The 25,437-nt window shown below is 43.4% G+C and overlaps 1 protein-coding gene across 1 annotated transcript; it reads left to right on the top strand.

Moving 5' to 3' along the window:
- Positions 1 to 9,611: 9,611 nt before the first annotated feature.
- Positions 9,612 to 19,394, top strand: ecm1 (extracellular matrix protein 1). Its single transcript, XM_002942571.5, has 7 exons — positions 9,612 to 9,744; positions 11,372 to 11,431; positions 12,638 to 12,951; positions 14,697 to 15,155; positions 15,996 to 16,210; positions 16,590 to 16,677; positions 17,711 to 19,394. Exons 1-7 carry the CDS (start codon positions 9,678 to 9,680, stop codon positions 17,867 to 17,869), a joined length of 1,362 nt encoding a protein of 453 aa, XP_002942617.3. The 5' UTR covers positions 9,612 to 9,677; the 3' UTR covers positions 17,870 to 19,394.
- Positions 19,395 to 25,437: the final 6,043 nt, after the last annotated feature.

The following is a 25,437-nucleotide window of genomic DNA, read 5'->3' as shown; positions in this document are numbered from 1 at the left end:
CAGCCCCTCTGGCATTTGCCACAACCCACAGATTGCCAGTCTAGAACCTATGGAAATGTTTTTTTCTACCTATACTGCTGCTCTGATTTCTTGGCTGCCACAGCAACTTCTAAAAAAACACAAAACAAAAGAGGAAAAAACCATCAAACATGAATCACCCTGGGATAGTTAAGCAACATAGGTTGTAAAACAACAATTTTTTTTCCCAAGGGCAAAGATAAATACATCAACCAACAGCTGAAACAACAAGATAATCACTAATAAATACTGTCCATGTCCACAATGGGTCATGTTCTGCCCCCAATAAGGGGTAATTATATCTTAGTTGGGATCAAGTACAGGTACTGTTTTATTATTACAGAGAAAAGGGAATCATTTAACCATGAAATAAACCCAATAGGGCTGTTCTGCCCCAATAAGGGGTAATTATATCTTAGTTGGGATCAAGTACAGGTACTGTTTTATTATTACAGAGAAAAGGGAATCATTTAACCATGAAATAAACCCAATAGGGCTGTTCTGCCCCCAATAAGGGGTAATTATATCTTAGTTGGGATCAAGTACAGGTTTAATTATTACAGAGAAAATGGAATCATTTTTAAAAATTAAAATTATTTGCTAATAATGGAGTCTATGTGAGATGTTCCGTAATTCAGAACTTTCTGGATAACAGGTTTCTGGAGAACGGATCGTATACCTGTACTACATTATACATAGTTTTTTGGGTTGATTTTAGGATTTATCATGCATATAAACGTGAATACAGATGGAAATGTATCTTTATCTGATGCAGGCATGAACAGGTGCTTTCCTTTTAATTAGTTCATGTTTTCTTTTTTTCTAGAAGGTTTACAGGAATAAAGCTGTGACTAACATCTATACATGTTCAGAGTTGTACTGGATTATTCCAAGAAAGAAAATGGGGTGTTGCCTCCCTTTGCAAGGAAGCTACCGAGTGCCATGATTCAGATCTTGCCAATGATTGCAGCTCACTGCCAATCCAGAAAGCAACTCAGTGTCTGTGCTAGCAAATGCCAATAATAGGGTACAAGAAAATAGAAATATTATAATTACTGTGCATTTTGGAATTTAAAGGCAAACTAGACCCCCAGAATGAACCAACAGATGTATTTCATATTAAGTGACCTATTAAAGAATCTCGCAAACTGGAATATATATATCAGTAAATATTACCCTTTTACACCCTTTCCCTTGAGCCGCCATTTAGTGATGGGCTGTGTGCTCCCTCAGAGATCAGCTGACAGGAAATAATGCAGCTCTAACTGTAACAGGAAGTAGTGTGGGAGTAAAAGACAGAACTCTGCCCATTCATTGGCTGATGGGGCCTAGCATGTATGTGTGCCTTGGCTTGTTTGTGCGCGCTGTGAATCCTATGATCCCAGGGGGCGGCCCTTAATTCTTAAAATGGCAATTTTCTATTTAGGATTACCCAATGGCAAATGGTTTATTTAGATGAAGCTTAGGGAACTATTACAAATCATATTACTACATTAAACATGAAAAGGTTGAATATTTTTTAATTGATGTATATTGCAAAGTTGCTTGAAATTATGTTTGGGTGGAGTTCCCCTTTAAAGTTACCATGGGTGGTTTTTTTGACATCGCTCTCAAAGTAGCACGTGAGGCAAGTTTCTCAAGTTGTGTCGGGGCAAAAATCACACTGTCTACAACTGTGAAAGATATTATTTTGTTAGATTTGCCATTTATTATAGATCTAATCAAGTCCAAGGTTCTTCCATAGATGGAGTTAGTGGTGGAGCTTGTGAGAAAAGGATTTTTTTATCCAGCCACTTGTGATGTGTTGTTGTTGATTATTGTACTTCAAAAACTAGTAAGAGTATTACAGGAATTGTTCAAACCAGTGTTGGACTGGGCCTTCTATGTTCTGCTAGAGAACCTCATAGAACACACAGAACTGGAACATGGAATTTCTCTTCCACAGTGTGAGCCCCTATGTCTATTTTGTCAGACAGGCTGCACACAACATTCCGGGGCAAGTCCCTTCATTAGGTGCCCCATTCAGTACTGGGCACCCGAGTATAACTGTACGGAGAGGCTGTGCCTGTGGGCTTTCTAACTGCTAAAGAAGCAAACACTGGAACTTCTACAGCAATTAGATACATATCATACCAAATGATACTGGGTTTTTGTAAAGGCCCACAATGAGGAACTGGCCTGGGCCCCATGGGACAATGGGCTCACATGGGGATCCTCTAGTTGGCCAGTCTGATGCTGGATTGCATTATTCTCAGTCATGCAGTCAGAACATCTAGACCAGTGATCCCCAACCAGTGGCTCGGGGGTAACATGTTGCTCCCCAACCCCTTGGATGTTGCTCTCAGTGCCCCCAAACCAGGGAGTTATTTTTGAATTCCTGACTTGGGGGCAAGTTTTGGTTGAATAAAAACAAGATTTCCTACCAAATAAAGCCTCCTGTAAGCTGATAGGGTGCATAGAGGCCCCTAATAGCCAATCACAGCCCTTATTTGGCTCCTCCATGAACTTTTATGGTGCTTGTGTTGCTCCCCAAGTCTTTTTATATTTGCTGGTGGCTCACATTCAGAACATTTGACAGCCAGAGAACTAGAATGTTCATGTTCCTGATGTTACCTCAACCTTTTGCCATTTTTTATTGAACAAGGTCCATACATTTAAGTCATCCTCATCTACTTGCATAAGTAATGCCAGTATATCCCATTATGTCCTGTGTAACTAATTGAGCCTGGCTAGATTGATGTACCAGAGGGCAAGCTTGGGTTTTGTATGACCCTATAGCGCCTTGATATAGTTAGGTGCCATTTTAATCATTATGTTGCCACGCCATGGTGACTTTGAAGGAGAGAAGCCTCAGCTAGGATCTGAGTAAGCAGCTAACAGGATGGAGATAATGAATAATGATGCAAAGGGCCACAATAGAATTCATTGTGAGTTCTAACCACAACCAAGTCTCTTGCCACTCAGTGACGTATGAAGAAGTTTCTCCTTGTGTTATTGTGAGTCATCTATAATTAATGGGTAACTGAAAATAGTATGTTCATTTGTCAAGGGCTTTCCCTAACCAGTTGCTAGACGTGAGGTGCAACATTACAATAAACACTAACACAAAGGATGTTGTGAACCTTCCTTCATCTTGCAAACTGGGCTTTGGGGGTTGGAGGTGCAGAGACATAATGCCTTTTATAACTCTTCCATCTTGTTCCTTCATTGCCATAGATCACTTTATAGGGCAGAATGTCTAAGTCACTTTTGCTAGGAGCTAGTAGCTTACACCTTGCCACTGGTGAGGGCCATGCATGAACCCCGATCATACGGCTCCCCAGAATCTGCCCTCAGGGAAGTGACTGCAGACGTGGGCAGCTCTCCTGCATTCTGGGAACTCAGTGAAGGTTCAGACAGACAAACAAGAATCTGGGAGAGAATCTCCACCCCCTCAGGGCCATAACAATGAGCTACTTGGTGCTATGGATCCTGTCTGTGCAACTCTCCTTGGTGCAAAGCCAGATGCCGACAGGTAAGCATAGAGTTTAATTTCAATTCTGCTAGGAAATCTCATTATTTAAGGGAAAGCACAACAAGAATTCTCACAATGTGCCAACACTTTAATCAAGGTGGATGAGGGGAGCAATTTGCCGTCTTCATAGAAGAGTCTTCTTCCTAGAAATACCAATGAAATAGGCAAAAAGTGGGTCTGCAGATGTGTAGACTTATGTCGACTGCCTTTGATCCATGAGGAGGTTTTGCTTGCTAGGGCAAATCCATCCATAGTCTGTAGGGTCTGTACCATAAAGCATGGCTGGAATGCAATGTGGTTTTTTTTCTGGGAAGGAAACAATTACATGGGTACCAGTCAATACAATGCTTTTGTATTCAAGTGATTACAAGTTTTATACAATCCCAAATTCTTGCACAATTTCTATCAATAAGGTCCCATAGAATGGCCAGTCCTTATCTGGCTCAACCTCTTCCACAGGATTTTGGTAGAATCTACAGATTACCCATTCTGCCCTAGTAGATTTGACTTGTTTTCTTACTGTTTATTGATTTATTTTTGGTTGCAGTTCATAATCCAGGGCCTACTAGCATGTGTTGTGATGGTAAGACATGTTCGTTGGGTGACCTGAGAGTCCCACTGACCTGCCTGAAAGCTTTCTCTCCAGCCTACCCTGTTAGTAGCAATTTTGGTTATATTTGCAGTAGTAATAGTCTCAAACCTAACTGTGGGCAGCACAACTTTCCTTCAAATGGGTTTGGACATCTCCGCCACCAAGGAAGAAGCCATCAACAGCCTGGGAGAAGGTTACAGACAGTGCTGTACATAAAGAGAGTGTTGAGTTTAAGTGCACACTAGTACAGACCTAAAGTACGGTTTTGTTAGATTGTAATTCCCATTTATTGGTAGGCCTGTCCTTCCTCCTTAGGTTATGGTCTCACCATAGATTTTCAGATAATACACAATGATAGTTGTAGCACTGCCATTAACATTACACCATGGATCTAAATGAACTCCCAATGTATAAGGAATAGTAAAAGTTGATCCTTTTTACATGACTAAAGCAAGATCCCCTAGGCCAAGGCTTCACAATGTCATTTATCAAAAACAATTAGATTTTTTGTAGATCAATCCCTATTAGATATAGACTATGAAGGTTTTAATTCAACCTCTGTGAGATTTCAGATGTCACCTCTCTGAAGATGTGCCATTGTGAGTGGGTTAGTGGAGGAGGTTATATACAAAAGACTTCCCATACCAGTCAGTTGAACTGCTCAGATGAGTAGTGAAACATCTTCAGTGATTACTCATTAGCCCATGAACCCATACCAGGAGCATGTAGTTTGATACGCTATAAATGAATACTCAGTCCACTCAGTTGTCCTAAAGCCCAAATGACTGATCCAACTTGGGGCTCTGCTTGTGTGTGTAAAACCCAATACCATTTCTCAAAAAATGAAGACTGACCTCCATCTGAGCATGAAGCGGGTTCTCTGGCCAACCAAGAATAAATAAATATATAAGAAATAACTCTTGAGGTTTCCTCGTATCTGCAAAATTACAAATACATTTTTTTTACCATTTTATTTTTCCTTTTATAGAATCTGGGTTTATTATGAGATTTACAGAATAAGTCCTAAACCAGGAGAATAAAGAATAACATGGAAAGAGCTGAATCATTGGGCTACTTCCTACTGAGAACCACAGAACCAATTGATAGGCATGTATTTCTAGTATTCATTATGTCATATTTATTTGTAAAATTTATTGGGATTTAGGGGCTTAGATTAATCTGCTGTTTTGAGATCCTTATTCTTAAGGTGCTCCATGATTGGATGAGAGCCATGCATAATCTTTATTTGTTAGAAAGGGGGTATTGCATATAGTTATTGGTTTAGGACAGGGATCCCCAACTTTTTTTTACCTGTAAGCCACATTCAAATGTAAAAAGGTTGGGGAGCAACACAAGCATAAAAAAAAGTTTCTGGGGTTCCAAATAAAAGGATTTGATTGGCTATTAGGTAGCCTCTATATTGACTGGCAGCCTACAGGAGACTCAGTTTGGGAGTACACTGGGTTTTTATGCAACCAAAACTTGCCTCCAATTCAAACTCAAAAATTGAAGCCACTGGGAGCAACATCCAAGGGGTTGGGGAGCAACATGTCCCCCCCGAGCCGCTGGTTGGGGATCACTGGTTTAGGAGTTCCCATTGCTCTAGGGCATATCAAATATCGAGGAGCACGGATTTACCAATAAAGAAGACAGTCTGGATATTTCGTTCTATAACATCACTATAACGTATTGAACAATTTTGCTTATGTTTTCTATGGTATTCATAAGTACTTGTATTAGAACAGGCACGGAAATCCTACAGCTTGTAAACTATGACTCCCATATACAGCTGTTGGTAGGGTGCTGGGAGTTTTTGTATAACATTTAGAAGACTAGATCTCACCCGCCAATACCTTAGAGGTTAGCTACAGTATTTAGACTATTTTTTATAGGTTCTTTGGCTCCCATACAACTCATCAGTGCTGGCTACTAGCGCCCAGGGTGGTGCTATATTAGTGTAATACATTATGTGATATCATGGACACTGGTAGATTTAGTGCCCTGTAATGAATGGTCAGGGTGTTGCCAGCATATAACTGACTGAATCACGTTGCAAGTTCTAGATTAGTGGAACCCTTTAGCATTCAGCTGAACTGAAGCCCAAACACTGATTATCATGGAATATTATTGTGCTGAATAGTGACGTTTTTTTTAGGATTATCTCAGTCTTTGGACAACAGAGTTCACTTTAATGTGTCAATTAGAACATGAATTGATTCTGCATTCAGCCTCGTCACTTGCTAATTGTTTAAAAACCATTATATCCGGTGTTGTATAATTGTAGCATGTAAATGATAATAACTGCCATTCTGGAAACCTGTTTATGGTGAGAAATTGCAGTTGCCAGTCTCATCTGTCATTAAAGGATAAGAAAAGCCTAAAAAAAAAGTTTAATTAATGATTATTTTTTCAGTTTCAGAGCTATTTAAGTTTTCATTAACTGCCAATATAATGAATTGTGTAACCACAGCACCACCTGCTGGTCAGTTCCTGTAACTGTACAGACAGAGGGAGATACCTTCAGAAGGGAAACTGAGAAGGGTTCTGATGTTGCATATGTGCTGCGAAAAGCACCCTGAGTAAGACCACAATTTTTTAAGTGTTTACTTATCCTTTAATATGCAGAGGCTAGATCTGAATAAAGCATTACTGAATGATGAGGAATACATCCAATAACAACCAGTGCTGAAGATAAGCAGATTCCGCTGTGTGTGAAACCGCCAGTTAAACATTCTCTTCACTGGGGCCCAGGATGGGGACAACCTACCTTCTACTCATCATGGTATTAAGAGTGATTAAAGATGGAATATATAGTGAATAAAGTGCACCCAGTTGTAAAATATAAGGATATTATAAGTCACCGAGGTTTTCTATGAGCACATACAGGCCATTGGGGGTACTTTATTATAATATACAAGTCTGAGTCATGTGGCAGGAATTACATCACTGAGCACTTATTATAACTGATGACATCACTAAGCACCTTTTATAAGGATATAATTGACAAAATATTCAGGTCCCTTGTGTATTATATACTGTATATATAAATAAGCATCTCCTCTCACTAGCCCAGACTGGCAGCATATTTCATACATTAGTCACGTACCATTGCTCTGGCAGTAATGTTTATTGAATGTTGCCAACCACACGCGTAACACAAACAAACACTCCGCACAGCGGCGCTTTACTGTAAACGGAGTCACAACTGTAAAAGTCAGAACTTGTGCTGCAAGGCAATCACCGATTCTGTTGTGTTTTATACAGCGTAACAGCCCCTCCTGCTTAGAATAACAAGAAGTTATGGCTTCTGGGGAAATGCCCTGTGTTACAGCCTGTTAATAAGATAAGGCATTCTTCAAAAGCAACGGCAGGATCGTTCCTACGCAATGGCCTGGCATGAAAGGAACGGCACAGGCTGTAGTTTTATAAGGAGCAAAATCCAAAATGGTGCATTTAGCCTCTATTTCATCATTCCATGACCCCAACGCCCAGCCATACTAGGCCAGTGATGGAACAATACATGTATCGTGCTGCTTGTGAATTACCAGAGATGGCAGCTTTGGGACACTAGAACATCATCTAGTCTAGTACTGGAACTTAATGGCTAATGCCTAATGTTATTTAATATGTAACTTAATATGGCCATACGCGGTGCCTTTGGTGGATCATTTTTCATTATTGGCCACCTACGGTGGGGAAAATCGGGTAAAAGAAGATGGGGGGCTACTGGGGAATCTTTGGGGGCACAGATCTTCCCTGATAAAGGGCTGTGGGTGCCTTGGGCTGGTACAGAAGCCAAAACATAATGTACAACACTTCTAGCCTACTTCATTAGTTACAATGATTACAATGGGTTAGGCAGTCTGAGTTTTCTTGCAGATCTGTTGTAGCACTGACTCAGGGTCACGCTGGAGGGATCAGCAAGAAAAAGGAAGAAAAAAAGTTTGCTTTGTCCGGACTTCTCCCATATTCTCAGATGTGGTTAAAGGTGACTTAGAAGAACTGGGGCATACAGATTTCTGTGTATTACTGCTGGTAATTACTCCTCTATATAAATACTGCAGCAGTGCGTGAAGTCATGGAGGATAATGAAGCTGTTGATGTGGCAACTATGTTTGTTTTGCTCTTGTATATTCTTTACTGCAGCGCTTCCAAGGCAAATTTTGCCTACCCAGATATGTTTGAATATTACATAGAAATTTGGGGTGAGTGCTTATTTGTGCCCTGGGTACCCCTGGAACTATAGCAGGGTGATTGTTACCCCAATGTTTCTATATATCTGTAACCTTGTTATGAGCTAAGGGGGCCCAGCCTGAAGGCCAGTTAGGGGGGGATTTGGGGTGAGTGCTTATTTGTGCCCTGGGTACCCCTGGAACTATAGCAGGGTGACTGTTACCCCAATGTTTCTATATATCTGTAACCTTGTTATGAGCTAAGGGGGCCCAGCCTGAAGGCCAGTTAGGGGAGATTTGGGGTGACTGCTTATTTGTGCCCTGGGTACCCCTGGAACTATAGCAGGGTGACTGTTACCCCAATGTTTCTATATATCTGTAACCTTGTTATGAGCTAAGGGGGCCCAGCCTGAAGGCCAGTTAGGGGAGATTTGGGGTGACTGCTTATTTGTGCCCTGGGTACCCCTGGAACTATAGCAGGGTGACTGTTACCCCAATGTTTCTATATATCTGTAACCTTGTTATGAGCTAAGAGGGCCCAGCCTGAAGGCCAGTTAGGGGGGGATTTGGGGTGAGTGCTTATTTGTGCCCTGGGTACCCCTGGAACTATAGCAGGGTGACTGTTACCCCAATGTTTCTATATATCTGCAACCTTGTTATGGGCTAAGGGGGCCCAGCCTGAAGGCCAGTTAGGGGGGGACTTGGGGTGAGTGCTTATTTGTGCCCTGGGTACCCCTGGAACTATAGCAGGGTGACTGTTACCCCAATGTTTCTATATATCTGTAACCTTGTTATGAGCTAAGGGGGCCCAGCCTGAAGGCCAGTTAGGGGGGGATTTGGGGTGAGTGCTTATTTGTGCCCTGGGTACCCCTGGAACTATAGCAGGGTGACTGTTACCCCAATGTTTCTATATATCTGTAACCTTGTTATGGGCTAAGGGGGCCCAGCCTGAAGGCCAGTTATATATCTGTAACCTTGCTATGAGCTATGACAACTGATTTAAATTTGTCACAGTCTGTATTTGTATCTAGCAGATCAGGAAGCAGCCATGGATCCTGTGGATTTTCAAAGTTTGATTTTATAGGGCTGAGCTGACAACCGTCTGGATCTGTTTGTAAATATCCCAGCATGCTCTTTAGACCAGTAGGTGAGTGCTGCCAGCAGGGCGTGTGTATGACAGTGGGTCAGTATGGTGCTGGATCTGTAGGGCAGATGCCAGGGATACAATACTAAGGAAGCACGAGGGGGAGTGACTACAGACTAGTGAGTCACACACAGGGGAGTGGTGGGGCTGGGGCTGATATAGGCCGGGAATCCAGTAGGCAGAGCAAACTCACACTCACTTGCTGGGGAGAGGATCATAACAAACAGAGCCGTGACAATGAACTGCTGCTTGGCGTGGATCTTGCCCCTACTACTGCTGTCAGGGATATGCCAGGCACACAGGGGTAAGTATAGGGTGTAACCCACCCACTTTTGTCTGTTTTAGGTATGTTTAATAGATGCTAGAGTACTGACTCAAACTTATCCCCCATAACCCACAGCCACCAATCAGCTATTACATAGTAACATAGTAAGTTAGGTTGAAAAAAGACACACGTCCATTACGTTCAACCATAATACCTATATATAACCTGCCTAACTTCTAGCTATTAACTTTAATTGCTCTAAAATACTTGAAATACTGAAAGCTGCTTGCCAACTGGTTGCTATGGGCAAGGTGAGCCCTCCTTGTGTATATTTATTTTCCTTGGAAATTAGGGGGTGATGGGAGGAAGAGAGGAGCTGATTGGCTCAGCCTGACAAATGGGGCTGTTTAATAACAGAGACAGTCGCTCTCCTATACAGATGTATAAAAAGACTAAATATAAAATAATAGAAAAAAATGGACTCCCCCAAAGGGCATTGGAGAATCCCCATGTCTATGAGGTACTAGATGTTTATTTCTAACATGAATAGCTGTGTATATCAGCCTGCTAGTTCCTGCTGCCTGGGGCACCGCGGGGCATGTCCCAACATTCCCTTCATTAGTGGCAGCCAGGCGTCTCCTCACATGTAGTGTTCGTTCCACTGGGCACATTGTTTTCTCTCCATGACCATAATGGGATAGGATTCACCTTTACCCCTACAGGATTTTACCCCCAAGCAAATGCTGTTGATTTTGAGGCTTTAACACCCCCAAAAAGGAAACCTGCAATTGAATAATATATAATTCTATGTTCTCCAGCATCCGGCATTTTGTTGGCAGCCTCACCCATCTGTAATATTAATTCAGGCCCAGACTGGCAATTTGTGTCACTATTTATTGGGCTGGTGGGGACTGTTTGGGTCTCTGTGTACAGGTATGGGACTTGTTATCCAGAATGCTTAAAACCAGGGGTTTTCTGGATAAGGGATCTTTTCGTAATTTGGATCTCCATACCTTAAACCTGCTTAAAAATTCTTTAAACATGAAGTAAACCCAATAGGGCTGTTCTGCCCCCAATAAGGGGTAATTATATCTTAGTTGGGATCAAGTACAGGTACTGTTTTATTATTACAGAGAAAAGGGAATCATTTAACCATGAAATAAACCCAATAGGGCTGTTCTGACCCAATAAGGGGTAATTATATCTTAGTTGGGATCAAGTACAGGTACTGTTTTATTATTACAGAGAAAAGGGAACCATTTAACCATTAAATAAACCCAATAGGGCTGTTCTGCCCCCAATAAGGGGTAATTATGTCTTAGTTGGGATCAAGTACAGGTACTGTTTTATTATTACACAGAAAAGGGAACCATTTAAACATTAAATAAACCCAATAGGGCTGTTCTGCCCCCAATAAGGGGTAATTATATCTTAGTTGGGATATAATACAAGGTATTGTTTAATTAGTACAAAGAAAAAGGAAATATTTTTTAAAAATGTGAATTATTTCCTTCAAATGGAGTCTATGGGAGCTGGCCTTTCTGTAATTCGGAACATTCTGGATAACAGGTTTCCGGATAAGGGGTCCCATACCTGTACTTGCCATGCCAGGGCCTATTTTGAATCCCAGACCTGTACTGATTTCTCTTTTGTTTCCCCCCCGCAGGTCAGGAGCAGAGGGAAATGACCCTACAGCTTCCGCTCCTATTTCAAGAACAAATCCAAGGTAACCGGATTTATCTGAGAGAGTTATCAGTGTCTGTGTTTCCCCTGTGTGCGGGGCTCAGGCAAGGACACTGATTATATTAAATACAGTCAATAAGTTCTTTACTTAAACTGAAATATCAGCCTTTACTCTTCATTTAACTGAGATACATAGAAACAGAAGGTGAAGCCAATGTATAATGTGGGCATATTTCCCTGCTGCCACCCTGGCCGGCCCGTGCTGGCAGTTTTATGCCGCAGTACATGGCACTAAAGGGAAACAAGGCACGATCAGCGTTTCTGTTTACTCCACTCAGCATTAGCGCTGGCTGTTCCACATCACACATAGCTGGAGGGAACGAGCTTCTATTTACCAAGTGGGTGAGTTCCATTCCCAAAGATACTCCTCAAATATCAAATCTATTCATCTCCACCCACAGGCACCATCCTGGCGCCCAGACTTTCTACTGGCAGAGGCAAGTGTGCCCAGTGTCACACCTGGATCCATCCTACCTGCCCCTAGCACAGCTTGGCTATATTTGTACAATAAATGTATATAAATGAAGGTGGTAAAAACAGCCACATTAGTAAAAAGTGTCAGGTGCCCGTGAGAGAAAAGAGAGCATTGTACAGCTCGGAGCTACAGTGTGAATAAGTGTGTAACCTGCATAAGGTAATAAAGGCTGCCCCTCACAATACTAAGGGAAGTTTTCATAGCAACATATACTTACCCATTAACCTAATGCAAAATTGTGCTTGCAACTTAGTCATTATTTTTTTCTTCTAGTTGTTAAAATATTGTGCACTACTTTTCTCATGTAATTAGTACGCCCCCTGCTGTTCTATTGGGGAGGCAGTTAATAACTTGAGCTTTTGTTGCTTGGTCCATTCATGTATAAATGTATAACTTTATTTATAAAGTGTCACAAGGGTACGCAGCACTGTACAATCTTACAATATACACAATTACACACAGGGAGGGCAAGTGTTATAATAAATACAATAAGTATAAATACACAGGGAATAAGTGCCATGTGGTATGAGACACAGTAGGAAGGAGGTCCCTTCCCTGTAGAGCTTACAGTGGTTAGGACAGAGGAGCAGGGGGCGCTCTTGCACTGACGTTATGTTGGATAATGACACAGTTGCAGAGGCCTCCAATGGCCCCGGGAGTGCAAATCCCCAAGGACAATGTTTGCTGATGTATATTCTCTCCCATGTGTTTCAGTTGCAGCTCCCAGGCCAGGACCACGGGGTAGAAGGCCCACGTCCCCTTGCAGTGAGGGGGAACCATGCGCTGTGGCTGATCTCATCTCACCTTTGAACAGAGACTTAAATGATTTCCCTCCTGGCCACCCACGTAGCAGCAATATTGAAAATATCTGTAACAAGAATCGACCCAAAACCAACTATGGGCCCCACAACCTTCCTCAGACCGGGTTCTCCTATCTTTCCCGCCAAGGAAAGGCTATCAATGCTATAGAAGAAGGTTATGAGCAGTGCTGTGACCAGGAAGACAAACTGAGCTGCGCAGAGGAACTGGTGAGTTTTTGTCATATAAAGCAGTCATGCAGTTTGGTTGCTACGGGTTTCAAGACCAGATACGAACTTTGCAACATTAAAAAAAACTCTGCATATGCCTTCCCATAACTGGGGGCAGCATAGCTGAATGAAGATTAGTCCTCTAGCCTGTACAATGAGATACAGTACCATCAAACGGCAAGTAAGGGTGGCCATCAGAGGAGGAAGTGACCCATATGGACCAAGCCATGGGTACCAGACACAGGGGGAGAAGTATATGGCCAGACTGAGCAAGTGGGGGTGATGGGTGCTGTCCAACATCTGTGGCACCGAGGGCTGGAATTTTTCCAGCCTCAGTGGTGGAGGGCCGATAATGGAAGCTAGTTTTGACCACTCTCCCTTTTAAAACCACACCCACTTGAAACCACACCCATGTTATTGCATGACCATAGCCATATTAATGGTGGTAGTACAGCAAAAACCTGCCATACTCTGCCTTCCCTACCCTGCCTGTGTGTGTAATACTCTGCCTTCCCTACCCTGCCTGTGTGTGCCATACTCTGCCATCCCTACCCTGCCTGTGTGTACCATACTCTGCCTGCCCTATGCTGCCTGTGTGCCATACTCTGCCTTCCCTACCTTGCCTGTGTGTGTGATACTCTGCCTTCCCTACCCTGCCTGTGTGTGCCATACTCTGCCTTCCCTTACCTGCCTGTGTGTGCCATACTCTGCCTTCCCTACCCTGCCTGTGTGTGCCATACTCTGCCTTCCCTACCCTGCCTGTTTGTGCCATACTCTGCCTTCCCTACCCTGCCTGTGTGTGCCATACTCTGCCTTCCCTACCCTGCCTGTGTGTATGACACACACAGGCAGCATAGGGCAGGCAGAGTATGGCACACAGGCAGCATACAGTGACATACAGTGACGCAATGCTGGCACTGCTCCTACAGTCTGCACAATAACTATATATTAAAAAACTTTTTAATTGCAGTACCACCTCAGTATATGTTCTTTTTATAGTGTGCAGGGTTTATTTGTGGGTTTCTACTGCTCCTACAGTCTGAGGTGTGAACAGGGGAACAATGTGGGTGATTACAGTCCGAGTCTGAGGTGTGAACACTGCAGGGGATGAACAATATAGGGATTAAAAGGTGTGAACAACACAGGGGATTACATATTTAAACAATACAGGGGGTTTACAGCCTGAAGCTGAGGTGAGAACCATGCAGGGGGGGGCAGTTAATCTCAGTACTGATACCATTTAATGCTTACTCAAAGGTAAGTTATCAAAGCAGCCAGACAGGTGGGGGGCCACACAGAGGGGGGTCGCGGGCCGCCAGTTGGACAGCACTGGGTGTAAGTGATCAAATGGGGGGGGGTTGGGGAGGTCAGACAGGGCACGGGTAGTATTGCCTTGGGTGCCAAATAGGGATGCACCGAATCCACTATTTTAGGATTCTGGCCAAACCCTTAATCCTTTGTGAAAGATTTGGGCGCATACTGAACCGAATCCGAACCCTCATTTACATATGCAAATGATGATAAAGAAGGGTTAAAGAAAAATTTTCAGCTTCTGTGTTTATGTGACAAAAGGTTGGGCTGGAGGCATGGATTTAGCCAAATCCGAATCCTGCTGAAAAGGCTGCATTATGGCCGAATCCTGGATTTGGTGCATCCCTAATGGCTGGTTCTGTTACACTGTCCCACCTCACTAACACTATGCCGGCTTCCATGTTTCTCATTCACCTTCTCTGCTTTCCCATCAGTGGAAGAAATCCCTAGAGGACTTTTGCCAGGAGGAATTTTCAATCAAAACCACCCACTACCATTGCTGCAAGAAGAAGGGAAAAGCAAAGGAAGCTTGCTTCAGATCCGGGGCTCCCAATCCCAGCTACAGCTTTGCTATGGGGCAAGAATCCGGCAGTGCCGACGTTCCCAGGGTGGGCCGTGCCAGGAACCTCGGTGAGTGCCCCCCCTCTTCTCCTCACTGCCGCAGGGAGCCCAAGTATAAACTGCCCGATTTGTCCTTCCCGCCCGGGGAACCCAAGGCCAGCAACATCCAGAATATCTGCAAGCTGAGGAAGCTGCGACCTACCTACAGCAAGTCCGACCTGCCCACAAGCGGATTCGGCCATTATATACGTCAGGCCAAGACAATTAACCGACTGGAGAACGAGTACAAGAAGTGCTGCAGGGATGAAGATGTGGCCTGTGCGCACATTGCTGTAAGTGCTCTGTGTTCCCCAGTGGCCACTTACCTTCCCATGCCAGGCAATAAGCCACATTAATACACTATAATAAAGCACAGTGGCAGAGGGCAGGGCAGTTACCCCAGGGCAGTTACCCCAGGGTACCTCTCTTTATATAGAGCTTATTGGTCATCATGTTTAACCCTTACAAAGCCTACAGCATTTAACCATAGGCACTGAGTGCATCATGACCTTAGCTATGCCTTGGGTAGTCTGTTTGACAAAATTCGTTAAGACTTTTATTTAGCCCCCAACCTTCTCATAAGAGTCAAAGGATTTATGCCCCCCTTACTCTTGACTTTCTGTCTACTCAGGGATCATACTACAGATCTACAGCACCAGAGTGGTATTGGGCCTCCTAGGGCCTACCAGAGAGGCTGACGCAAAGGGCCACACTCACTACAAGCAGATGTAGTGCTAAATGTAATAGGTGTCATACAGACTTGTGGTGGAAATAAGAAAGTGCTGAAATGATCCTTGGCTGGGGCCCACTGGTAGCTCCTTGAATGCCCTGGCAGGCCAGTCTGGCCCTGTAGAGTTCAATGGCACCGTGGCTCAGAAGCGTGATGGCATTTTGTCAGGGGAAGGAGCCCCAAACATAGCTTTACACCAGGGCCCTCTGTGGTCTAGTTGTGCCACTGTATTATCCACTGTATGTTTGGTTTGTGGCCCTATACGTCTTGCATCCCTCAGTGAGGGTGGGGGGGAATACTGGAGTTCAAGAGGCATAGGGTGGGTATGCTTGTTCTATAGGTTAAATGCATTTTTTCTGATCTTGGATCATATTGATCACCCATGTTTGTGTTTGGCCGGCAGTGGGAGAAAGAACTGGGCGAGTTCTGCACCCAGGAGCACGAGGTCTTCACCAAGGCACACGAGTGCTGCGACAAAAGAGTCAATATGTACAGCTGCTTCGCCAGCAAAGCCCCCCACCCAGAGTACGACAAAGAAGTCGAACAGTTTAACCTCAGTGAATTCACACCAGTCACGCTGCAGAAGCTGTGCGGGGACATCAAGGTTCTGACCAAACAGTAAGTACTGGCCCATGGTGCATTGTTCCAATCTCTGGAAAAGCCTGAATGCTTTTATATTCTATGTTAAAATAACAAAAAAAAACATCATTACATATTTTACTGGAGCCAGCGTATAATGGCCTCTGAATAATAGGAAAATAGCGCCATCTGCTGGAAAGCCATGGTAGTGAATGGCAGTACAACATAATGATGGAGCTGCATTGTGTAGCCGGCAATCATACAGCAATATCACATCTCTCTCTAAATGAACTTCATTACACACTTTATAAACAAGCAAAGCAACTGTTACATGTTTGGATGAAGCTAGCACAGAGACTGACAGCCTGTTAGCCAATCATATTGTTTACTCAATTATCACAATATTGTTTTTCTCTAGCAAACAAATTCCCCTGCTTGTGTCTGAACTCCGGGAGTCCTGTTGTAGTACCCCTGTGGGGGATATGATGGTGTGCGCAGATAATCAGGTGAGTCATGTGACAGTGAATGTAAGCCTTATGGTACAGGGACTTCCTTCTCCTGGGGAAAATAATACCCAGTGTATCCTGCAAATTCACATATGGTTTGATCTTATGAAATACCCCCCAAGTACATTAGGGGAGAACCACTGGCCTTTTAGATGTTACCATTTTGGGACTGGACCACCAGAATAACAGGAGATCTTCCACAGGAACCAGGTTCTATAGTTTTAAAAGTCCAGGTAGAGTAGGACTGGCCCACAGGGCTACTGGCAGAAATTCTTGTACACCGGCATCAAATACAAAGCACCCCAACAGGGTGCTTTCCAATACTTTTCCCCAGTGAGGTTCTCTTTCTCAGGTGTGAGCCCTCATGTATATTGGAGGCAGGGTGTAGTGCAACTATACCTCACGGGTTGAGATAGCAATAATGGGCACCAGTGGTTCTTGAACTCAAACAACAAGGTTTTAATAACTTGATCCACTATGGAGTATGTGAATATTAATAAAGCAGGATATGTACATGGCATTGGTGTCAGGCATATACTCACAGTTATATCTTCACGCCCCTCAGGGTCAGTCAATGAACGATTATTTTAATAATGATGCTTTCAGGATCCCTAATCTGGTATCCGGGATCCTAATCCCACTAAATGTCCTTGGCAAAGCCTCAGGCTGTTCCTCTAGTTTAGCCCTGAACTATCTTTTACACCTAGTGGGATCTATGACACAGATGAGTATATCCTGACACTGACTAGGCCCAAATTTAACCTAAGCTCCACTTCTCCCTTACCTGCCTGCTCAGGGGGGCGGTTGCTCCAGCGTAATACTTTAATACTTACTTTACCATCACCTAGTGGGCAAATTAGAGAACTACAAAGGCCATAGTTTGATTCAGGAAAAGGAATTAATTTCGCTTCTAAAATACGACCCCCCATTGCGGTCTAAATCAGTAGAATCCTGCCTAAGCAAATGGGCACTCATTTTACCAGTCCCCTACATCTACAACCATAGTAATGACTTTATTTATCCTTTCTTACAGAAGCTGGCATTTATTGAGACTGTATGTGGTGCCAAGAAAGACTTGTGGAAAGACTCTCAAGGTTGCTGCAAACAGAAAGACCAGGAAAGGATCGACTGCTTTGGGCACTACCTGCAGAATGTACTGGTGGCTCTGTCCCACCGAAACGACCAAGCGTAGGACTTATTCAGCAATGCCTGAACTTTAATAGCCATTTGGCCTTTTTAAGAGCATATTCTGCCACTAGGGGGCTCCACTGCCTTGGAACAAGAGATAGGTGGATGGAGAAAACTTAGAGTCTTTTACTACTATGGATTAACCAGCTTTAGACCCTGTATTCTGAGGTTATTGCAGGGGACTTGTGCCATTATTCATAGCTTTGGCCACTAATAATCAGCTGTGGGGCATGAACTAAGGGGCCACGAAACGCTCACTGGTGGGAAAGTCACCCGAAATATTCTTGTAAAGGTATTAAATCAATATGGCATATCTGCGGACACCAAGTTGGGCTTTTTAACTATATCACATGGGATGTCAATGTGTCATACATCAGAGCAATTGATTTGTTTGTTAATATGAATTATAAACTGCAAAAACACCTTCATGGGTTGTGTTACATTTACATTTCCTTTAATCAGCCCCTTTCCAAAAGTGTTAGGACCCGAGAAAAAGCTAAGAAATGTCAATGTTTTCTGAAAAATATCCCTTAACAGAATTCTGCCGAAGATCGTGCCATCCAATATTGCACGTTAGTACAGGTATAGGACTCGTTATCCGGAATGCTCGGAACCAAGGGTATTCCGGATAAGGGGTCTTTTTGTAATTTGGATCTCCTACCTTAAGTCTGCTAAAAAATCAATAAAACATTAATTAACCCCAATAGGATTGTTTTGAATCCAATAAGGATTATTTATATCTTAGTTGGGATCAATTACAGGTACTGTTTTATTATTACAGAGAAAAAGGAAATCAATTTTAAAAATTCTGAATTATTTGATTAAAATGGAGTTTATGGAAGACAGGCTTTCCTTAATTCTGAGCTTTCTGGATAACGGGTTTCCGGATAAGGGGTCCGATACCCGTATTATGTACTGTAGATGAATTTCTTTGCAATTTTACGTTGAATTACAGTATTGTTAGATTGCAATACTTGCCCCCCCCCGCGCAGTGTTTCACAGGGTGGGGACCCCCCCATCAGACTCCGCCCCTCTGGGAATCTCTCTTTTTAGCATTACACAACTTTTATGGCCCTTTGTTACCTCTGCCCCAACCTTTTTGTTGCTGGTATCAAATTCAAAATGAGCTGATTTTTTTTTCAGAAAACAATAACATTTCTCAGTTTCAGCATCTGATCTGTTGTCTTTGTACTGTTTGCTATTAAATACAGGAGTTCAATGATTTGCAAAGTATCCCATTCTCTTTTTATTTGCGCTGTACACAGTGTCCTAACTTTTTGGGGTTGAAATGGGGGTTATATAAACATATGTTCAAGAAATAACAGCAGCTGAGATTGTATTTCCTGCTTCTTAGCAGAAACAAAATGGTAGCTCTTCCTGTTTAGCCGAACAGGAAGTTGCTCATTCTTGCAGCAGCTGCATGGTTTATTAGGATTGCAAGGAAATAAATCTAGTACTTTTTTGTATATAGTGTTGAAGTAAAACAACAGTTGTGTTAAAACATCAATAAAAATTATGTCCATCACAGACACGTTCTTTCTGTTTCTTTAAAGCCCCTGGTAACCGCCCCGTGTCATGGTGCTGCCGTGTGAATACTGTGTCATGAGTGGGTACTGGCTGCGTCACTTGTGCTTATTTGTTACCTTCACTACTGCTGGAGATATCAAACATAGTTAATGTTGTTAAAATGCATGTTTTACTGGAATTCATTGCAGTCTGCAGCTTGCTTGTACCAGACTTGGAAGCATACCTGCATATATCTGTAAATATCCCAGCATGCTGTTTGTACCCGTATGTGAGTGTTACCTGCAGGGCGTGTGTGTATAAGTTGCTTGATGCTGAAGCTGCGGGCAGATGCCAGGGGTGCAATGCTAAGGGGGAGTGGCTACAGACACAGGGGGTGGTACAGTGGGGCTGATATAGGCTGGATAACAGTGCCAACTCACACTCAGGAGCTGGGGAGAGGATCATAACAAACAGAGCCGTGACAATGAACTGCTGGTCGGCGTGGGTCTTGCCCCTACTACTGCTGTCAGGGATATGCCAGGCACACAGGGGTAAGTATAGGGTGTAACCCACCAGCCAACACCAAGGACATTTCCACTAATACAGGGAAAACCACATGAAGAAGCGTTAAAATGTTCTCCATATTTGAAGTTGGCGCTGCTGTTTGGGGAACACTTTTTTCTTTGTGTTCTGCAGTCTGATTTCCTACTCATAATGGGGACGGGCTGAACACTAAGGAACACCATGGGCAACACATTTTGTTATTTTGTCTTATAGCACTTGTTTGTGTATGTTTCATAGATGTGAGGATACTGGCTCAGACCTATCTCCCATAGCCACCAATCAGCTATTAACTTTAATTGCTCTAAAGCACATAGAATATTGTAACATTTTGCTAATTGGTTGCTATGGGTCTCAGGCTGGAGATATATTGCCATGGGGCAAGGTATACATATGTTCTTCTGTAGGGGTTTGTCATACTGCCCGTCTTTTGGGATGGTGTGTTTTTTAAATTATTAATAATATGGATTTTCTTTAAAGGTAATACATGCCATGGAGTGTTACTATTCTTTTGTTTCCCCTTAACCAGTATGAAGCCATGGATTCTTATATACACAGCAAGAGCTGCCATATGGTTTGCACAAATAAATAGGGAAATAAATAGTGTATATTCTTGTTTTAAGCCGACAGTAGCCTCTTTGCGTATATTATTTGTTTTCCTTGGAAACAACTGGGCAATGGGAGGAAGAGAGGAGCTGATTGATAAAGATATAAGATAAAGATATACATTGGCTCAGCCCGGCATTTCAAGTACACAGAGGCCCAAACAGCCTCCCAGCAGCACAATAAATAGTGACTGTCTTTGCTAGAACCCACGGGTTGCCAGTCCGGGCCTGGGGCTGTTTAATATTAGAGGCAGACATGAGCAGCTCCTTTTACAAACACAGAATGGGGCAGATTTGGTAAAACGCTCACATTTCTCATATTTTTATTTTTAAAAATTCAACTAAACTCATCTCCACAAATGTCCGAGATTTACTTAAAAATCCAAACTGAAAAAGTCTGCGTGGGGAAAAAGCTGCAGAAATGTTGACTATTTTTCAAATTCTATATTCTCCAGCATAGATCATTCTATTGGCAGCCTCACCCACCCTTTGTATCTATTTACTCTTCTAAGCATTAATGGTGGTTATAGATCCTTTATGCAGCAAGATATGTTATGTTACTTGTATACTAAAGCACTTGTATAGAAGTGTATGTTTAGAAGTTTAGGAACTTTTACCTGATGCACCAGTTTCCATGTGCAGGACTTCAGTGACTGTTCCTGTTGTCTTACAGCTCCCTGCAATAAAAGGAATTACTTCTCTTACCCTCCCCTCACACTCTCAATTCATTTTCATATGTGCAACAGTAACTATGTGCCCAGACTCTTTGCAAGTTTCAGTGCTTTGCCCAACAAAAATCCCTGTCTGCAATAAACTATGAGAAAAATGTACAGCTGCCTGCTCATTGCCTACTACAGATAGTAGCCACAACAGCCAGTGACCCCGGTGCCTTCCATCCCACCAGTGGCACAAGGTGAGATTCTTCTTATTCTATGCTCTTTCTTGCATGCTGTGGGCCAAGGGGCCGGTGTGAATAAAATGTGAACCAATTTTCTTTAAATATATATACTTTCGGCATATTTATTGCTATATTTCATTAATGCATGCTGCTGGATCACTGCGACTGTACTTAGGGCAGTATTTGTTCTTCTGTGTGTTATTCTCTGCTTAGTCGACAAGCCCCTATGACTATGTGCTTCTATTTAGCTAATGAGCCTGGGGACAGGCTGTATTAGAGAAACACCCCTTAGCAATCTAGTCCTTGTCCACTGGAGGGAATATTTTGTTAAGGTTTGCACCTTAGTCCCCTGGCAGGCAAGGAAACTAAAAGGTGATATAGTGATCCCTATAGTCACCGGAGTATCCTGCAAAATGTGAAACCACAATGGAGTCATATTTTTGTAAGTTGACATTAATTAGCAAGGAAGCTGTACAAACAGAAGGAAAGGTTAGGACTTACTGAAGCCAAATGTTCTATATATTATGCTCAGTACCTATGGGCTGGCAAGCTGCAAATATAGAGAGAAGGGCACGGCTGAGTCTTTAACCTGGGTGATGCTGCTGAACAAATAGTAATGCTATGATAGAAAAACAAAAGAGCCAACGCATTACATGTTTTACTGGAGCCAATGTGTCAGTGTATGTCTCCTAAATAATAAGGAAATAGCGCCATCTGCTGGAAAGCCATGGTAGTGAATGGCAGTGCAACAAAATGATGGAGCTGCATTGAGTAGCCGGCAATCATACAGCAATATAGGATCTCTCTCTGAATGTACATGATTATACAGTCTGTAGGGATCGTCAGAAGTCCCTAAAATGTTCAGTTTCAATACAAGGGACAGTCATTGTTAGGGTTTTACCCCTTCAGTCTTGCCACTTGCAGTGTAAATATGCAATGCAGAAAGCTCTCCATGCTGAGGCTGTGGCCTGTTTTACTAAATATTTCTAGAATAATCACTGCTGCTTCAGACTCTGGAGTAAGCATTAGCTGCTCTTGGCTCTGCTCACAGCCGGCATGGAGGGAATGGCAGCTTGGGATCATAGGAGCATCTGGAGTTTAACTCTGTGCCGGGAAGCTGGATACCTGGCCGGGCTGAGATCCCCGCTGCAATATTCTGCATTTATAGCCTTTGTATTAATGTCTGCCTGCTGGGATCCCTTTTCCATTCATAGGTCTCAGGTCTGGAACAGTCTCCCCTCCTTTGGCCGTATTGGAGTAATATTCTATTCCTTCACTAATTATTCAACCCAGGCCTGAGCGTTGGCTTAGTAGAGAGGGCCAATGTGGCATGGCTTCCAAGCTATTTTAGCAGAGAGGTAGGAGCAATGAGATATTTCTTTTATACACTCTGTGCTGCAGCAGATGGTTTGATTTTGTGAAATAACCCCCTGAGTGCAGTGATGTGGTTGCCTACTGGATATCAGCGCTACTTGATCATCTAATTGAAACCAGCGCAATGTTGGGTGAATGTGATGATTAGGAATTTATTATATTTTTTATAAGGAAATATCTTCACACTAAAAATGTCTTTAATATATATATCTGGTGTGTTGGCAGAACTTCCCATTCTCTCTGTGGAGTAACCAGCTGCCAGTCATCTATCTCAGTATATTGGTTATATATTGATGATCCTTGGGGGGGAGGCGGCAGAGGAGATTCTGTATCTTGTGGCTCTTGGTTGTACTTGAGGCCAGAACTAGGTAGAAGAGGCAAATGTAAAATGTTGGGAGGGGGCACTAGGCACATACCCCTTTTGTCTGCCTACCCCACATTCTGGCCCTTCTGTAAGGCCACACGGGGCCAATTATCAGCCTTTAGATAGATGCAGCCGCTATGCTCCAAACAGCTTCTGGTTGTGCCACTGTGTCAGCCCAGGTACAGGAACATCGAAAGCTGATAGAAGCTTAGGGGCTGATTCCCATCCTGTGTTTATATGCAATCCGAGAATCAGCCCCATGTGGCTTAGGCTTAACCGCGCCAGGTCTCTCTTCCCTTAGAGAGAGACCTCATTACTTTTTCGTTGAATCTGTAAATCTACATCTCAAACCTTCTTGGCTCCATAATCCTCTTCATCTCCTCCTAAAGTCATCTGGTCCTCCATGTGTGATAACCTACAGCAGTGATCCCCAACCAGTGGCTCGGGAGGAACATGTTGCTCCCCGACCCCTTGGATGTTGCTCCCAGGGGCCTCAAAGCAGGTGCTTATTTTTGAATTTCTGGAAAGGAGGCAAGTTTTGGTTGCATAAAAACCAGATGTACTGCCAAACAGAGCCTCTTGTAAGCTGCCAGTCCACACAGGGGCTATTAAGTTGCCAATTATAGCTCTTATTGCCACCCCTTGTTGCTCCCCAAAACTTTTTCCATTTAAAATGTGGCTCACGGGTATAAAAGATTGGGGATCCCTGACCTACAGGATGGGTAATAGTCAGAGACTGAAGGGAGAGTTTACCATCTTTGGGGGCCCAGCCAGTAGGGATGTAGCGAACTAATTCGCGCGAACATCGGGTGTTCGCAAGTCCGCAAATTCGCGAACTTTTGGCGATGTTCGCCATTTGGGTTCGCCTTAGCTGGCGCCAAATTTTGACCTCTCACCCCAGACCAGCAGATACATGTCAGCCAGTCAGGCAGCTCTCCCTCCTGGGCCACCCCCCCCCCCTTGGACCACTCCCTTCCATATATAAACCGAAGCCCAGCAGCCATTTTACATTCTGCCTGTGTGTGCTTGAAGAGATAGTGTAGGGAGAGAGCTGTGTATTGATTTGAGGGAGAGTTTAAGTAGGTTTTCTGGCTAGTAATCTACTACTGCTCTGTATTTGTGTGGGGATAGGAGCTGTGCATTCATTTCAGGGAGAGTTTAAGTAGGATTTCTGGCAAGTAATCTACTTTCTACTGCTCTGTATTTGTGTGGGGATAGGAGCTGTGCATTGATTTGAGGCAGAGTTTAAGTAGGATTTCTGGCTAGTAATCTACTTTCTACTGCTCTGTATTTTTTGTCTAAATAACAATTTGTCTAAATAACAATAATAATTCCGTGTCCAGAAACATCACCTGAGTGACGGTTTTCCACCAGCAATAATATATTCCGTATCCACTACTGTATACGTTGCCCTTGCAGGCCTTGTTGCCTGGTGTCTGCAACCAAGTGCCACCTAGCTGTGTGAGCTTTTTCACAATTTGTCTAAATAACAATAATAATTCCGTGTCCAGAAACATCACCCAAGTTGTTTTGTAAAAATAAAAAAAATGCCAGGCAAAGGCAGGCCGCCACGCAGAGGCACTAGGGGCCGTGCTGCTATGATATCCTGTGGCCCTAGGAAATTGCCCAGTTTTCCGAAGGCACTTACCCTGAACTCCCAAAATGCTGAAGAGGTAGTTGACTGGCTTACACAGCACACCCCATCCTCTACTGTTTCTAACTTTGCCACAACATCCTCATCCTCCTCTGCTATGGGCACCCCACCTACCACTTCCTCCACCACCGCCGCCCCTTCTTCACTGGAGTCAGAGGAGTTATTTACTCATGAGTTTGTTGAACTGAGTGATGCGCAACCATTATTGCCAGAAGAAGATGAAGGAGATGAGGACGTTACACCAGATATCATAATTCAGGCAGGCAACACAACAGAGATGGACATAAGGTGTGATGAGGTCCCCGCTGCTGCTGTCTTCTGTGAGCTGTCAGAAGAAATTGATGCATCTGAGGAGAATGATGATGAGGAGCTTGATGTTTTGTGGGTGCCCACAAGAAGAGAGCAAGAGGAGGATAGTTCAGATGGAGAGACGGAGAGTCAGAGAGGCAGGAGGAGAATAAGACTTAGAAGAAGCAGGGACAGCTCGCAGGGAACAGTAGGGCAACAACATGAATCGGCACCTGTGGTCAGCCAGCCAACGCACCCGCCAACTTCTACTGTTACTGCTAGAAAGCCCACATCAAAAGGCTCAGCAGTGTGGCATTTTTTT

Source organism: Xenopus tropicalis, chromosome 8, assembly GCF_000004195.4.
Source record: "Xenopus tropicalis strain Nigerian chromosome 8, UCB_Xtro_10.0, whole genome shotgun sequence".
NCBI classification, from domain to species: domain Eukaryota; kingdom Metazoa; phylum Chordata; class Amphibia; order Anura; family Pipidae; genus Xenopus; species Xenopus tropicalis.
This window is presented reverse-complemented; position numbering and strand designations above follow the sequence as displayed.